Raw genomic sequence first — 14132 nt, forward strand, 5'->3', positions numbered from 1 at the left:
CATGCAACAGGACAATGATCCCAAACACAGCAGCAATCTACAACAAAATGGCTGAAAGAGAGCAAGAGAGAAAAAATAAATAAATAAAATAAAAAAAAGAAAGATGTTTAACGGCCACAAGTCCAGAACTCAGCCTGACTGAAACGCTTTTCTGCTCTTCTTTCTACATGGAGACATTTCCAAACTTGATAGCTTGAAACTGACATTCAAATAAAGCTTTGTTACTATCGACACGATGGAGAACTACAAGTACCTGTGTGGGAACATTGACAGCAGACTGGACCGGAAGACCAACAGCCTGGATGTATACAAGAAGGGGATGAGCCGACTTTTTCCTGAGGAAGCTCAGATCCTTCAACAGCAGCATGTTGGAGATGTTCTACCAGTCTGTCACAGGCCATAGCTCTCTATGAACAACTCTTCTGTCAGACAGAAACTCTGGACTCAACTCTGCTTCTTACTCTATTTCTTCATGCACCACCGTACCTGTTTTTAATTGGTACTCTTTATTGTCCCATTATTCATATTTTTATTTTTAACTGGATACTAAATAGTGAATTGTATATTACAAATGGTATTTTTTATCAACATTATATATATATAAATATATAATATATGCGTGTATGTCATTTTTTACATTTATTTATGTATATATCTTTTTTCTTTCACACCTCTTATCTTTAATATTTTTGTATATAGGATTTTTATATCATAGTTTATTTTTACTCTCTTTTCTTTTCTCTCTGACATTTATGCTGCTGTTAACACTGACATTTCCCTGTCTGGGAATAATAAATTACATCTGATTCTGATTGTTACACTGACACTGCAGCAGCTTCTCTGCAGGAAGTTTGGGTTGCAATGCATCATGGGACAGACGGTGCAGTATACGAGGAAACTGTCACACATTCTTTTATTCTTTGGACAAAAGAAAAAGGCAACTTTAAATATAATTTCAAGTAAACATTTACACCATCAACAAACAGATAATTTTCATACAGGTCAAAGAGCTGCTTTTACATTCAGAAAAGTTTCTTTTTTTTATTTTTTATTTTTAGCCACTTGTGATCTGAGATGATTGAACTGATTTGCAGTGAGAAGTTCTGAAGTTTCTCCTTATTAATTTTCTTCTTATAGCACTGGCTGTGAAATAAAATTAAAAAAAGGATTATTACATGTATTTTTAAAAGTCACATTTATTTCTTTCTTTTGCTACATATGGAAAACAGTGATAATCTCACCGAGTAGGCTAAATCCTCAGGACTGGAATCTGGTCTCTGCCATTCACTGTTGGCCAAAATCTTTAGGACGACCAAGCCAAAGGCGACGATCAAAACCCCTAATGTATTTCCTAACACAGCTTCTGAAGGAAGCATAGCATATGACTGATTTCCTTTCCTGTAGAAAGAAAAAACACACACATTAAGGTAATAAAATAATTCTTAAAGAGCAAGAGAGAGAGAGAGAGAGAGAAACAGTATTTACAGGGCAAAGAAGAGCTTCTCATTGATGCCGGAGATGGAGGCAGCGATGCTGAGCAGCAGTATGCTGCCTCCTAGCCACACATGAACGGGTTTCAGGAGTTCACGTAGTGATATGGGGGAGCAGGGCAGGAGGAAGCCAGCCATTCCCACCACCCACTGCACAAAGACACCAGAAAAAATGAAGAAAATCACACACTGGACTAATAAAATGAAATGATTCACTTTCCCCATTTAAAGGTATGAGTGAGGAGTGGATGAATAATGGATTCACACAATGTAAAGCGCTTTGGGTGCCTTGAAAAGCGCTATATAAATCTAATCCATTATTATTATTATTATTATTAAAGTTACATACCTGCATGGCAAAAAGAGCTGTAGCTGCAATTCCAATCCAGCTGTGTAAGGAGTACAGGTTGGGAGTATTATTGCTGTTATGGAAGTCAAAGACAGCACAGAGTCCCACGATGGACAGGATCAGGGAGAGAAGCATCAGAGCTGCATGAAGAAGCTTCCAGGGAAGTTTATTCTGACCCCAGGTCAGAGGGATGCGGTACACCACAGCTCCTACAGAGACCAGGCAGCAGGCTATTATACACATTGCTTTCTATAGATTGTTAAGCAGTGGTTCTTGACTTTTTTTGGCTACACATTGTACAAGCTTCCCTCTCCACCTGGTGTTTTATTTTAGCAACACAGCTCCTCTCACAGTATCATCAGTCATCTGACTCACTGAGGAATCCATTCTATGGTCAGGTGTCACACTTTCTTGAGATTATGTGCCGTGTACGGCTATAATGTGGTTGATCACCATCAACTGTATATAAATGTAGGTGTGCTGATGGGGTTTTTTAGAGGAGTGTTGGTTGGACTTGGAGATTTTCAGGGAACTGTGTGAAACCTTGCTGGTTTAGATTAATCTTGAAGCCCTGTGTGGTCATCCCGATCAACAGTCTGTACATGTAGAAGGACAAAATGACCAAAATATGCTGTCTGATGTAGGCTGTAAAACATACAAATGTAAGAAATGAAATTACAGCTTCAGTTTGGTCCAGTGTGCAGGATGAAGTGACATTAAGCACCATAAATTTTCAACTGCAAACCCAACCTCTCCCTCCACATCTGCAGGAAAATCTATGCCGGCCATGGAAAGAAAACAAAAGAAACAACCCAAATCCCTCTATTTAATAATAATAATAATAATAAAAACTTAACTCTGCAATTATATTCTATTAATTGATATTATTATAAATATTATGAACTAGAATAACGTAGATCATATAATGGATTTAATTTAATTAGACTATCTTTAAACATGCCTTGAGATTACTTTGTTGTGAACTGGCACTATATAAATAAAGTTTAACTGAAGTGAATAACAAATGCAGATGCACTATTGCTTCATCTGGAGAGTCAAACATGTATCTGCAGCACATTTTTTTTTTATTTGAGATTTTTTATCAAACCAGTAATTCATTTAAAAACTGCAAGGCGCTGACATTTTCTAAGCAGCTCATCAGAAAACAAAAGTCCTGTAAAATAAATAAATAAAAGGAAAAGACACATACAATGAGCTGAAGCAAAATCAGACCACACAGCGTTCTTCTCATCAGCAGGTGGCACTAATGAGTTACCAAAACCTTGAGAAATAATGTGTGCAGTGCTTCATCTGGCTATTATTAGGAATTGTGCTGAAGATGGAGGCCTTAACTTTGTGATTCTTCATGATTTAAACCATTGAGCCGGTTGTTCTGCAGTAAACTGGGCTGTACTCTGACAGAACTGGGACACAGATGTTCAGATTTAAAGGTGCAAGATCTCGACTCCTCATCCAACTCCAGTTATTGGTTTTACATCGAGAGGAAGTGGTGACACAGCCTACACCTGTATGCACCATCTTAGTGTTTCAGACTCTAATTCTGCTTCAGGTTGTTTACAGATTAAATCAAAGAGAATAAAATTTTTAAAAATTTGCATTTTTTTTTAAAATAAGCAGCTTTATTTATTATCATTTCTTACATAATCATATTTTCTAATTAAGTCATTTAAAAACTGCTGTCCAAAATCCAGCCAAAGACACAATGACACATTATATAACACAGCTGGAAAATGCAGTTGTTGTCACTCCAGTTTTACTTCATAATATGCAAATTCAGCTCGCCAAGTCTCCAAAGCAGAAGTGTGAATTTCCTACTAGCAGAGCAGTGAACAATAGCCACGAATACAACATCCAGCAATATGTACCAAAAATCTCCTTTGAGGAGGTTTTCTAAAATGCATTTAAAATTTACATCTAACTCTTTTAGCCTTTATTCATCAGACATGGGTCACTTTTTGTATGTTCTTTTAAATAATATAAACAAATCTCAAATTTAAATCAGCAACACACTCACTACATGTCGGAGAGGAAATGACAAACAGAAGAGTTTAAAAATAGTCTGAACCAGCCTCTTCAATCAGCAGATTAACTGGTGACTGGTGAGGGTGCCAGGATTTGGTATAACCTGATGCAGCACAACATGAAAACTATCATGTCACCATGATCAATCTTAGCCACATGGGGTTTTGGAAGACTATTTTACCGCACACAATGCACTTTTACATCCAGAAATGTAGCTTGAAATCATTTCATACAAAAAAAAGGGATGGTTTAACTGACAGATGTATGTTTTTATAGCCTCTCAGAAAACCTTTACTGAAATTGGACATGCAATCTGTCTGTTTCACTACAGACAACACCTTGCACTCAGGTTGCCGAAATGATGCATCAAATTATACACTGGGTCCATGAAGCCTGCACTGTGTAATTACGTTAATGCTCCCTGGTTTCAGAGGGAGGAACAGAAATGAGAAGGCACCTACAAACTCTACAGGATCTAAATGTAAGATGTCACCCACCGTTGCCGTACAGCACCACCAAACCCGTTACCATCAGGACAGGGTGCCAGTTGAACTGATGGCTCGAGCCATCCCAGGCAAAACCGCCTCGCCACCAGCTGTTCCACACGCATACACCCACCACACAGGCAAGGCCCAGGCCCAGGCACAGCAGGTAGCAAAGATAGAAGATCAGGACGGACCTCATTCTGGACGGATGTTAGAGCTAAAATCAACAAATGAAGAACTAAATCAGTTATGAAAGGGAAGCAGCATGTTGTCATGGTTACAGAGACAGTACGCCTGCAGACTTGGTCACTTCCTGGAAAGTATGTTGCCATTAATATCTGATATATTAAGCAGATCAGTATTGAACACTTCTTATAACTTGTAAGTTTTCAAGGATTCAAGGAGCAGTTTATACATTAACCTAATGAACAATAAAGATACAAAAGTTAAGCCTAAAACACAGCAGAAACATCTTAATTGTTTATGAGACCTTGTGTATATCAGTATCCCAGGAAAGCCATTAGCTGTAACATGCCTTACCTTGTCCACAGCTCCTGAGACAACTGACAACACCGCCTTAACTTCAGCACTAAACTGAACTCCACGTCATGTGGGAGTTTTTGCTTTCTCTCATGATAGCCCCTGGCAAATCTGTGACAGACACCCACAACATTGTGTGTGCTCACTTCGTCTTTCTGTGGTTTAAGCAGAATCTCACTTCCACATGCAGGTGTGTTGAGGGGGAAACAGTCAGAGATGGAGGAACAGCTGGGAGAAGAAGGGCCACCCTGCTGCATCTGCTGCCTGACAATCAAAATGAGGATGGAAGGTGATAGTGGGACACATTCATCACTGTGAATGTAAAATAATAGAGGGATAAAAAGTTAGAGTCACACATTATTTAAACCAGGGCAGATGGCAGCAGCTACCTGTCAGAGGGCATTTTAGTTTCACATTTGTAAAGCTAATTACCCCAACTTACAACACTGCAAATTATTAGGGACCCTAATGAGATTTTCTATCCCGAAAAAATACATTTTTAAAAAGACATTTTGAATATTTTTGTAATGTCAGTTGCGTGGTTGCACTCCTTATCCGAGGCGACGTCAAGTTTGCTTGTTTTTCTTGGTAATACAAGTTCCATAGCGAAACTAACAAACATGTTTAAGCCGAAATTGGAAGAATATAAACAGCATAATGTTGCTTACCTTACTTTACAGACAGCCAGCTTACAAACAAAGAACTAAACGCTTTAGGAAATACGTTTACAGGTAAAACGCTTTCATTTCAGGAGAGGACTTTTACCTAGGGATGTTATGCTCGAGCCGTCTGCTCGATCATGTGTCGAGCATGTGACACGGAAGTGTGAGAGAAGGACGGAGCAGGCGGTGCCTTCAACATCACAGGTAAGCTTAATTCCCCTTTCTTTATATAGATGTTTTTTTAAATAGCCTTGCAAAAAGGAGACTTTAAAGTTAATCATTAACTTCAACCAGAAGCATCAGAGGAAACGTCTCAGTCTACAGCTGCAGAGGAAAACTACAACCTGCAGGACCTTAGACACCAAGCTGGTTTCTGATCACCATACGCAGAGAATTTAATGATTTTAAACTTGGTTAATTACAATTTTGTTCTTGTGTTTCTTTCAGGTGCAACCTCTCCAAAGCTGGAGAGGTAGTGTGCCAGAAGAGGAGCAGACTGAAGCCTAACAGAAAATACGTTTTTAAATAAAAATCTATGACACATCACAAAGTTGCCAAAGTTTTTTTTCTCATAATACATTTCAAGATTCAGTGTCTTTGTCATTTGCACAGTAAGGAAACAAGTTTCCCTGAACAATGAAAATCTTACTTTGCCGTCCAACCTGAATGCCATAAAACAGTATAAAATAAAAATAAACAATTTGAAAAAAAAAACTAGATAGAAGATAAACAAAAAAACTGAGTAAATAATTTATTTCCATAAATGTGCAATGTGCTATAAACTGTTGTGCCACATTTAACAACGATCAGCTATACAAAAGAAAACAACTCATGAGGTAGAAGATAACACACATTTGCAATATCTATTATAAATGATAAGACACATAAAACAGTAAACAATTTTATTACAACTGTATAAAATCACTAACACAGTCACTATCCCCGTTGCACAAACACTCCTTCCCTCATGCCTTCCCACTGAGTAACTACTATCATTACAGATGGTTTACTTAAGTTACACCACAATTCTGTTACCTAAACAAATGTTACCTAATACCCCTCCTTGTTATTTATATGAACAACAGAAAATAAATATTCACTCAGATGGTAGATTACGTATCGTTTATTGAACACGTATTCCAAGCTGAGATAGGGATGACAGATGTGAGGTGTCAATGCTGTTCTTCTGATACATCAGACTCCCACAGCCAGCAGATGGAGCTCTTTGGTTTGGTCAAACGATTCAGAACACTAAGCCATTTTCAAGCATTTGGTTCAAAGTTGGCTCGATGATTCATGAGGCCTCGGTTTCACCATCCATACTTTTACCTGACCCATTTCCGGGTTGCCACTGCAAGGCCCTGTGGGAAATGTGGTTTGATTAATTATCAGTTTGGCAGCCCTACTTCTTGAATAATCGCTCCTTTATCATGTGTTTTTTTATTCTGCGATCTGACAGGATAATCCAAGGTGATCAGCTACGTTATTTTGTAATAATTAACTCTCCAGTTCTTCTGCAACAGCTTATGTGATTAAATAAGATCAAAAACTTTATTGATCCTTGTTCAGAAGTAAGGTCATTGCAGCACTCAGAGGATAGGCCAGGAGGAGGAAGAGAAAAATATTAATTAAGCACATACATTTTAATAACAATGTCAGGGCAAACTAAATAAGAGAAAGAAAAATAATAGTGCAAATTAAATAGTTGGGAGATGTTTGGGTTTATGAATGGTGGAATTCATAGTTGCGGTTCAGGCAGTGGATGTAATCCCAGATCTGTTGTCTCTCAGCTCCACCTGGAGGCAGTGTGAGTCAGCAACTTCTTTGCTTCACTGTAGCAGTTCATTCTTTACTGCTTAACAGTATTAGATGTTAAGTTGCATACTGAACATTTGTCCAAGTAGAGACAGCTTTGTAATAAAATGTAGTCTCTTGCCATATATTATAATTTCAGTTATGGCAAACAGAGTCACAATTGCTACCAATAAATTTGACATAATTTAATTTCCACAAACTACAGCTCTTTTATACATTGTTGGCTTCATAAGTATATTAAAATGTAAATTTACCTGCAGTTCAGACACTTTCAACTGGACCTGTGTTCACCCAGCGCAGCCTCTTACTTTCAGCCATGTGTTTGTGCATCATAGAAAAAACTGATCATTGCAACTGTGCATATCTAACAGTAAATATGACTGTGTGTATTTTAGCCATGCTGAAAGTGTTAGCCACTTTGGTAGTTGGTTGCTGACTTCTTAACAACATCTGCATGTTCTTCTCATTCAGATTTTTGATATAGACGATGGTACAAGCCTCAGGGCATCAAAGAGAATCTTTCCAACAAAAGCCAGATTGGCTAAATTTGAGGTTTTGTGAAAATTACTTAAAAAAAATAAACAAACAAAACATACATTTCATACAGATGTTCAGCATTTGCATGTGCTGTCAGTACTGTCATGTGAAAAAGAAAGTAAATTTTAATTAAATTCAGAGGTTGTTTTGTATCGAGACATAATAGTATATAAAAAATTATCTGGTCTACACCAGGTCCTAAAAAATTACCTAAAAAGGTAAATACAACTTCAGATGAACACATATGACATAATACACTCTTACTTTATTTATTCAACAAAAATGAATGCATGAATACAGAAGCAGTGTTTTAAAGAGAAATACAGCATTTTGTAAAACCACAGTTAGCTGCTGTTACTTGAAGTAATTGTTTCTGTGTGACATTATCAGTGTGGCGCCTTATTGAGGAAATTTGATTCATTTTACAACATTGCTTCAGTGCATTGAGGTTTGCAGTTACTTGTTTATGCACAGCTCTTTAAGAGTCCCATCATCTTAAGATAACTCAGAAACAACGGTCGGTTTGAGGTCTAGATTTTGACCTGACCACTGCAACATTTATTCTTTTTTTTTTCCAGTTATTCTGCTGCAGAATTGCTGCTGTGTTTGGGATCATTGTCTTGTTGATGAGCCAATTAAGCTTTAGCTGTCAGACAGATGCCCTCACTTCTGACTCGAATACTTTGGTATACAAACGAGTTCATAGTTCACTCAATGACTGCAAAGTGTCCAGACCAAAAACATTAGCCCTCAACCACTGAGCTTAGCAGGTGGTATGAGGTGTTTTGTACATCTCTTCTTGGCTCTTGTTTATCCAGAGAACATTATTCCAGGAGTCTTCCTTGTTTAGATGCAGATTTGCAACCCTCAGTCATGCTTTTGTGTGCTTTCATGAGGCTTTCTCCCACTGCCCTGCATGCTTTAGAGGTAACCCTACTTTAATACACCTTGATGAGGAACTTCATTAATCTGAATAGCTGTGTTGGGAGTAGGAACACATCTAAGACATGCAGGACAGTGGGTCCTGAGGACCTGGATTGAGAAACGCTGTTCTAAATAAACCATACTGTTGACTGTTGTCATGAACTTTAAAACTGAAAAAACTAACAACTGAGACCTGTGGAGTCTGAGATGTAGTTATTGAGTACTTTTGTAGTTCCCCTGAGCATTGCAAGGTCTGACTTTGGGCTGAACTTGCTGGGATGTCCACTCCAAGGAAGCTTGTCTTGAATGTTTTCCACTATGAATAATCTTTTTTATTATAGAATGACAGACTTCAAATAGTTTGATAATGTTCTCATAACTCTTCCCAGATTAACAACATTTGCATCTCTAAGATCATTGCTGGTGTTTTTCCACCTTGTTAACACACAACTGAATGTTATAGACGAGCAGGCTGACATACAAACATACATACATATATACATATATATATACATACAAACATACATACATACATACATACATACATATATAAATAAAAAAAGATCAACATAGTAATGCATTTGAGCAGCACCGGCTTCTAATTGTCTGTTAAATGCTATTAAAGCTGTAAGTGTGGCCGTAGTTATTCACACACTACTTCTGCATTTTGGATTAATTTCTGTTAAATAAAAAATGACTAGTTATAATATGTCATGTTGTTGTTCATATGGGCTTGTATTGTCCTTTTTCTAGGACCTGGTGAGGACCAGATTTTTACTTTTATATTAGCCTATAAAGAAACTGAGGATTCAGAGGGTGTATCGTATGTTCTTTTTCACATGACTGCGTCTACATCAACAGTAGTAAACGTATTACATTCACTTAGCACCTTACTAATCTACTTGGCCAATCATAGCGCTACAAGCATTTATTTCCAAGTCTATGGTGCAGCACAGAGACGACGTCCTGTCAAATACATTCAGGCACTTTTAAGTTCTTCCTTGTTTTATAAATCTGTAGAGCCATAACACTGATTAAAATTAAGATAGGATGTTGGTTTGATGCACACAAATTATGTACAAATGACCGCAGCTTATTGGCAAAGGGGAGAAGAGCATTTTCCAAATTAATGGAGAAATGAGCTCGGTGTGAGTGTCAGGATATACTGCGGGGCGCCCCTGGGCAGCAGAGCATTCCACAGGGACAAATAATAAATGACAGAACTCAAAGCCCCTGAAGCTGAGAAGACTTGCGAAGGAGGATTTAATCTTGAACCAAATGAGAGATTTTTTACTTTGTTATAAATCCTGAGCTGAGCTCTTACAGTATGAGTCACATCCATCCAGTCACGCAGAGCGTCTTTCTGTCATACTCTCTCATTCACACCAGTCAGCACATTGGGAGAAACGTGGGGTTCCATTTCTCACCAAATGACACTGACGTATCCAGAGAAACTCAGCTGAAGCAACTCAAGGCTCTTAGTGGACTTTGGTTTGCGCTTTCAGACCTGTTTCTGAGTCTTCCAACGCTTCAAAAGGCAGAATTAAATGTCCGAGTTGGCATCAAGATACCAGCTTCTGGACATCTTTGTAACAATTTGTAAAAGAATGACAAATGAAACTGTTTTAATTGTAGCTAATAAAGCGTTAACTGTTAATGTTATTACAGTTCATTTCCGACTGAGAAGCAGATTTGCAGCTCTCAGTTAGTCACTAAATAAAAATTGGAATTATAAACTATAAACTTTGAAGACACAAGATAAGAAAGGATCAAATATGACTGCGGAGGTGGCAGAAGTCAGTGTGTTGTTGACAATTCCTTCAAAACTCCATCATCACATTTTAAAATGGTCTTCTAGTGAGCTGACTCATACCCGGGTCTCAGAAACAGTCACATCTGTCTGAATGTGTCAGCAGCAAGTTGTGCAGCAGCTCAGCCTCCTCAGAGACGGTGAGCTGAGACAGAACAGGGAATACAAACCCCACCGGGAACCGTGCTGAAACTGACATTCGAGTTATTCCACTGTGGAATAATCAGAACGAACAATTTTGTCCTGAAGCAAAAAGTCAAGGCTTGAATCTGTGATGTAATGCTGATCTACTGCGACTGTCTGCAGTCAACAGGAGGCTGATGTGAATAAAAAAAATCCTGAATTGACCTTTCTGCCTTTTTAACAACAACAACCTCAGATGAAGGAATCGGGCAAATCACAACTTGTTTACAGCGTCCTGTTGTTCTAGCTTCATCCTTTAAGTCCTATGAAGGCGCCCAAGAATAAAAAAAAATCATTCTGGATGTCTCTCAATTGCCTTTTCATCACTAATTAACAGAGCTATTACGATGAGAACTGGCAAGAAGTTTTACATCTTTTTTTTTTTTTTTAACTTGGCCTGAATGAAGTGATCATCACAGCCTTCATCAAAATCAGTTCCTATTCAGGCAGCATCCAGCATTCTTCAGAAACAGCACCATGGGAGCTGTGGAGGGAATTGTGTGAGGAAATTTTGGAGCAAATCTAATTTATTCTTCATGCATGTGTGCAGGTAGAATAGTTATGAAGATGTGATTTGAAATTGATCTCTACTGTGTTACAGGTCTTGTGTTGCAGAAATAAGAAACAGGTTGCAAGTGCTTCCCTCAATAGGAACCAAGAGTGGTTTTGTCCTTGGGCTTGATCCCAAGAGCCCTTTTGGTTCCCAATCACACACCCTGGGGGTTTTGGATCTTTGCGCTCTTCTGGAGTTGTTATTATGAAGTGGGAAAGAATTCTGTGGAGTGGCAGCTGGGCTTCACGGGGTCTAATAATCGCAGGAAACTATATTCAAATTGATAGTGAGGCATGAGGAGACGGCAAGATTTATTAAAGCCAAATTATTGTGCTTCTTGGGGCCGTTTCAACAAGCTGTAAACATCACTCAGAAATGATCACCTTAACCTCCTGAGACCCGGGAGAAAAAAAGTTTTTCTTTTTTAATCTTTTTATGACAATTCAAATATTGTGGTCACAAGAAATATGTTGCAACATTTTTTTTTCAAAAACAATGTTTATTATGTCTTGCTTAATACACATTGTTATGGTGCAGTTATTATAGTGTATTATTATTTGTATGGATTTTTAAAAACATCCTTTCATTTAATGACCACTTAACAAGATTAAGACAGTAAATGAAGAAACATGAAAAACATGAAAATTGAAATTCCCTCCATTTTGAAAAGACACTGCATGTGCTGTGCTGGCCACACCCCCACAACAGTTGCATCAGAAGAGAGTTCAAGATGTTTTGTTAAAGGAAAAGTATTAATCACATACATACTATAAACAATGCTTGACTTAGAGGTCTGAGACTCATGTCCTTCACAGAGGACAAAAATGAATTGTTGGGTCTCAGGAGGTTAAAATGTGTGAATGATTTTTGTAAAAACGGGTGTTTTTTACAAAAAAACAAAAAAAAAAGATTTTTCTTTTCATCTTCTGAGTTTACTTTCAGATGTGTTCATTTTGGTCCAAAACTCAAGCAAATTTTCAATTATTAAATCCATTTAAATTGGATGAAACTTTATTCATCACGGGAAGAATTTGTATGTTGTCAAATTATAAACCAACTTCATTTGCTTTGGATTTATTGATGTTAAGGCAGAACTAACTAACGCGTTCTCAAAAAACACTGAGAACATTAACTTATAAAAAACAAATCTAGTTCAGAAATATACCTTGACCAAGCTGGGCCTTTAGACAACAACCTATAGCCATTAAAAAAAACACAAAAAACAAAGAAGTTTATACCAGACCCATTGTTTACAGGTTTTCTGCTATTTTACAGCCTCAACTGCAAAGAAGTTGGAGCCCTGAAACATATTTCAAGGATTAGCAAATCCCCTAAACCCATGACTCACTCCCAGTAGACCATAAGCAACATGAAATGTTGGATACATTTTATCATTTCATGTAAATTATCAACTCATTTTGAATTTGATGGCAGTAACACATCTAAAAAAATGTTGGAACAGGGGGAACAAAAGGCTGGAAAAGTAAGTGGCACAAATCAAAAACAAGTGGAGGAGTATTTGACAACTAATCAGGTTAATTAGCAAGAGATCAGTAACATGGTTGGGCATAAAAGGAACGTTTTAAAGAGGCAGATTCTCTGAGATGTAAAGATAAACAGAGCTCCACCAATCTGAAACAAATTGCATTTTAAAAAAAGTTGGAACAATCACATAAAACTGTTCTTCAATGAAAATGAAGAAATGCTAAGTTAAATTTTGAGAAAGCATGTTAGAATTAAGTAATGATGTGATTGACCAAGACAGTCAGTCTTTTTTATTCTATTCATTGTGCACGATCACGAGCCAGTTTTATCCCATTCCCCTGTGTGAACTTTTAGATGTGTTTTCAAATGGAAGAGTGTCTACTTGACCTCTTGATGTGGTGCCCTTAAAGTTATTATTTCAGGTGATTCACTCCTTTGGGCCTGGCTTGCTTTCTGTTTTCAATAGCTCCCTGGCAACTGGTTGTAACCGTATGTGTGACCCCTCTTTTTAAAAAAGCTGGGCTGGATCCACCATAATTATAGACCAATTTCTAAGCTGCCTTCTATATAATTTTTTTTTTGGAGAAAATAGTGGCCACATAATTTTTAGCAGCACTGGATAATTTTATATTTAAAAAAAAATCTGTCAGTATTATAGAAGTACTGCATCACTGAAACTGCCCTGCTCATATTAACAAATGATTTTCTTTTGGCAGCAAATACGGCATGCCACAGGGGTCAGTTTTGGGACTGATTTTATTTCAATTGTATATGCTTCCCATGGGGCACATTATACAAAGACATGATGCTATGTTTCATCTTTATGCTGATGACACACAGATTTACTTACCAGTTAAAGCTTCTGACTCCGGAATAAAGTGTTTTACATGACTGTCTGTTGGATATTACTGGATGTCTGAAAACTTTTGAGATGAACTCTGCAAAAATGGAAGTTCTTTTAGTTGGAAAAAGCCCAGCAGATGGCAGAATTTTCATTGCCATCTGCTGGGCTTTTAATAGATTACATGAAGCCTGCTGCAACGAACCTCAGTGTCTGCTTTGATAACCGCCTGAACTTTGAATATCACATAAAAAAAAACAAACAAACAAAAAAAAAAAACTCACACAGTCATTTTAATCACCTTAAATATCTAAAATAAGATTGTTTTTATCTTTTAAAGACACTGGGGTTATTTTACATGCTTTTATTTCTTCTTGGCTGGATTATTGTAACAGCCTTTTTACCTTTGAGCTTT

The 14132-nt window shown here is 37.4% G+C and overlaps 1 protein-coding gene across 3 annotated transcripts; it reads right to left on the bottom strand.

Annotated features, from left to right (window-relative positions):
• Positions 1-896: 896 nt before the first annotated feature.
• On the bottom strand, positions 897-5717 carry LOC121648843 (cytochrome b ascorbate-dependent protein 3). Of its 3 annotated transcripts, none has more exons than XM_041999271.1 (7): positions 5576-5717; positions 5054-5219; positions 4380-4584; positions 1840-2048; positions 1486-1640; positions 1242-1398; positions 897-1143 (listed from the first exon to the last, which is right to left on the bottom strand). In XM_041999271.1, the coding sequence occupies exons 3-7, from the start codon at positions 4564-4566 to the stop codon at positions 1132-1134; spliced, it is 720 nt and encodes a 239-aa protein (XP_041855205.1). In that variant the 5' UTR covers positions 4567-4584; positions 5054-5219; positions 5576-5717; the 3' UTR covers positions 897-1131. The 3 variants fall into 3 exon arrangements, with proteins under 3 accessions (XP_041855205.1, XP_041855204.1, XP_041855206.1); XM_041999270.1 differs by having other exon boundaries at positions 5054-5171; positions 5576-5711; XM_041999272.1 differs by lacking the exons at positions 5054-5219; positions 5576-5717 and adding an exon at positions 4908-5047.
• Between the last annotated feature and the right edge of the window lie 8415 nt (positions 5718-14132).

This window comes from Melanotaenia boesemani, chromosome 11 (genome assembly GCF_017639745.1).
Source record: "Melanotaenia boesemani isolate fMelBoe1 chromosome 11, fMelBoe1.pri, whole genome shotgun sequence".
In the NCBI taxonomy this organism is placed as follows: Eukaryota; Metazoa; Chordata; class Actinopteri; order Atheriniformes; family Melanotaeniidae; genus Melanotaenia; species Melanotaenia boesemani.

Excerpts from the sequence above, each read along its gene's own strand:
- LOC121648843 (XM_041999271.1), bottom strand. The coding sequence starts at position 4,566 with ATGAGGTCCGTCCTGATCTTCTATCTTTGCTACCTGCTGTGCCTGGGC. Across the intron at positions 2,049-4,379 it reads GGTGGTGCTGTACGGCAACG|GAGCTGTGGTGTACCGCATC; the intron begins GTGGGTGACATC and ends TGGTCTCTGTAG. Across the intron at positions 1,399-1,485 it reads GAGAAGCTCTTCTTTGCCCT|GAAAGGAAATCAGTCATATG; the intron begins GTAAATACTGTT and ends TTCTTTCTACAG.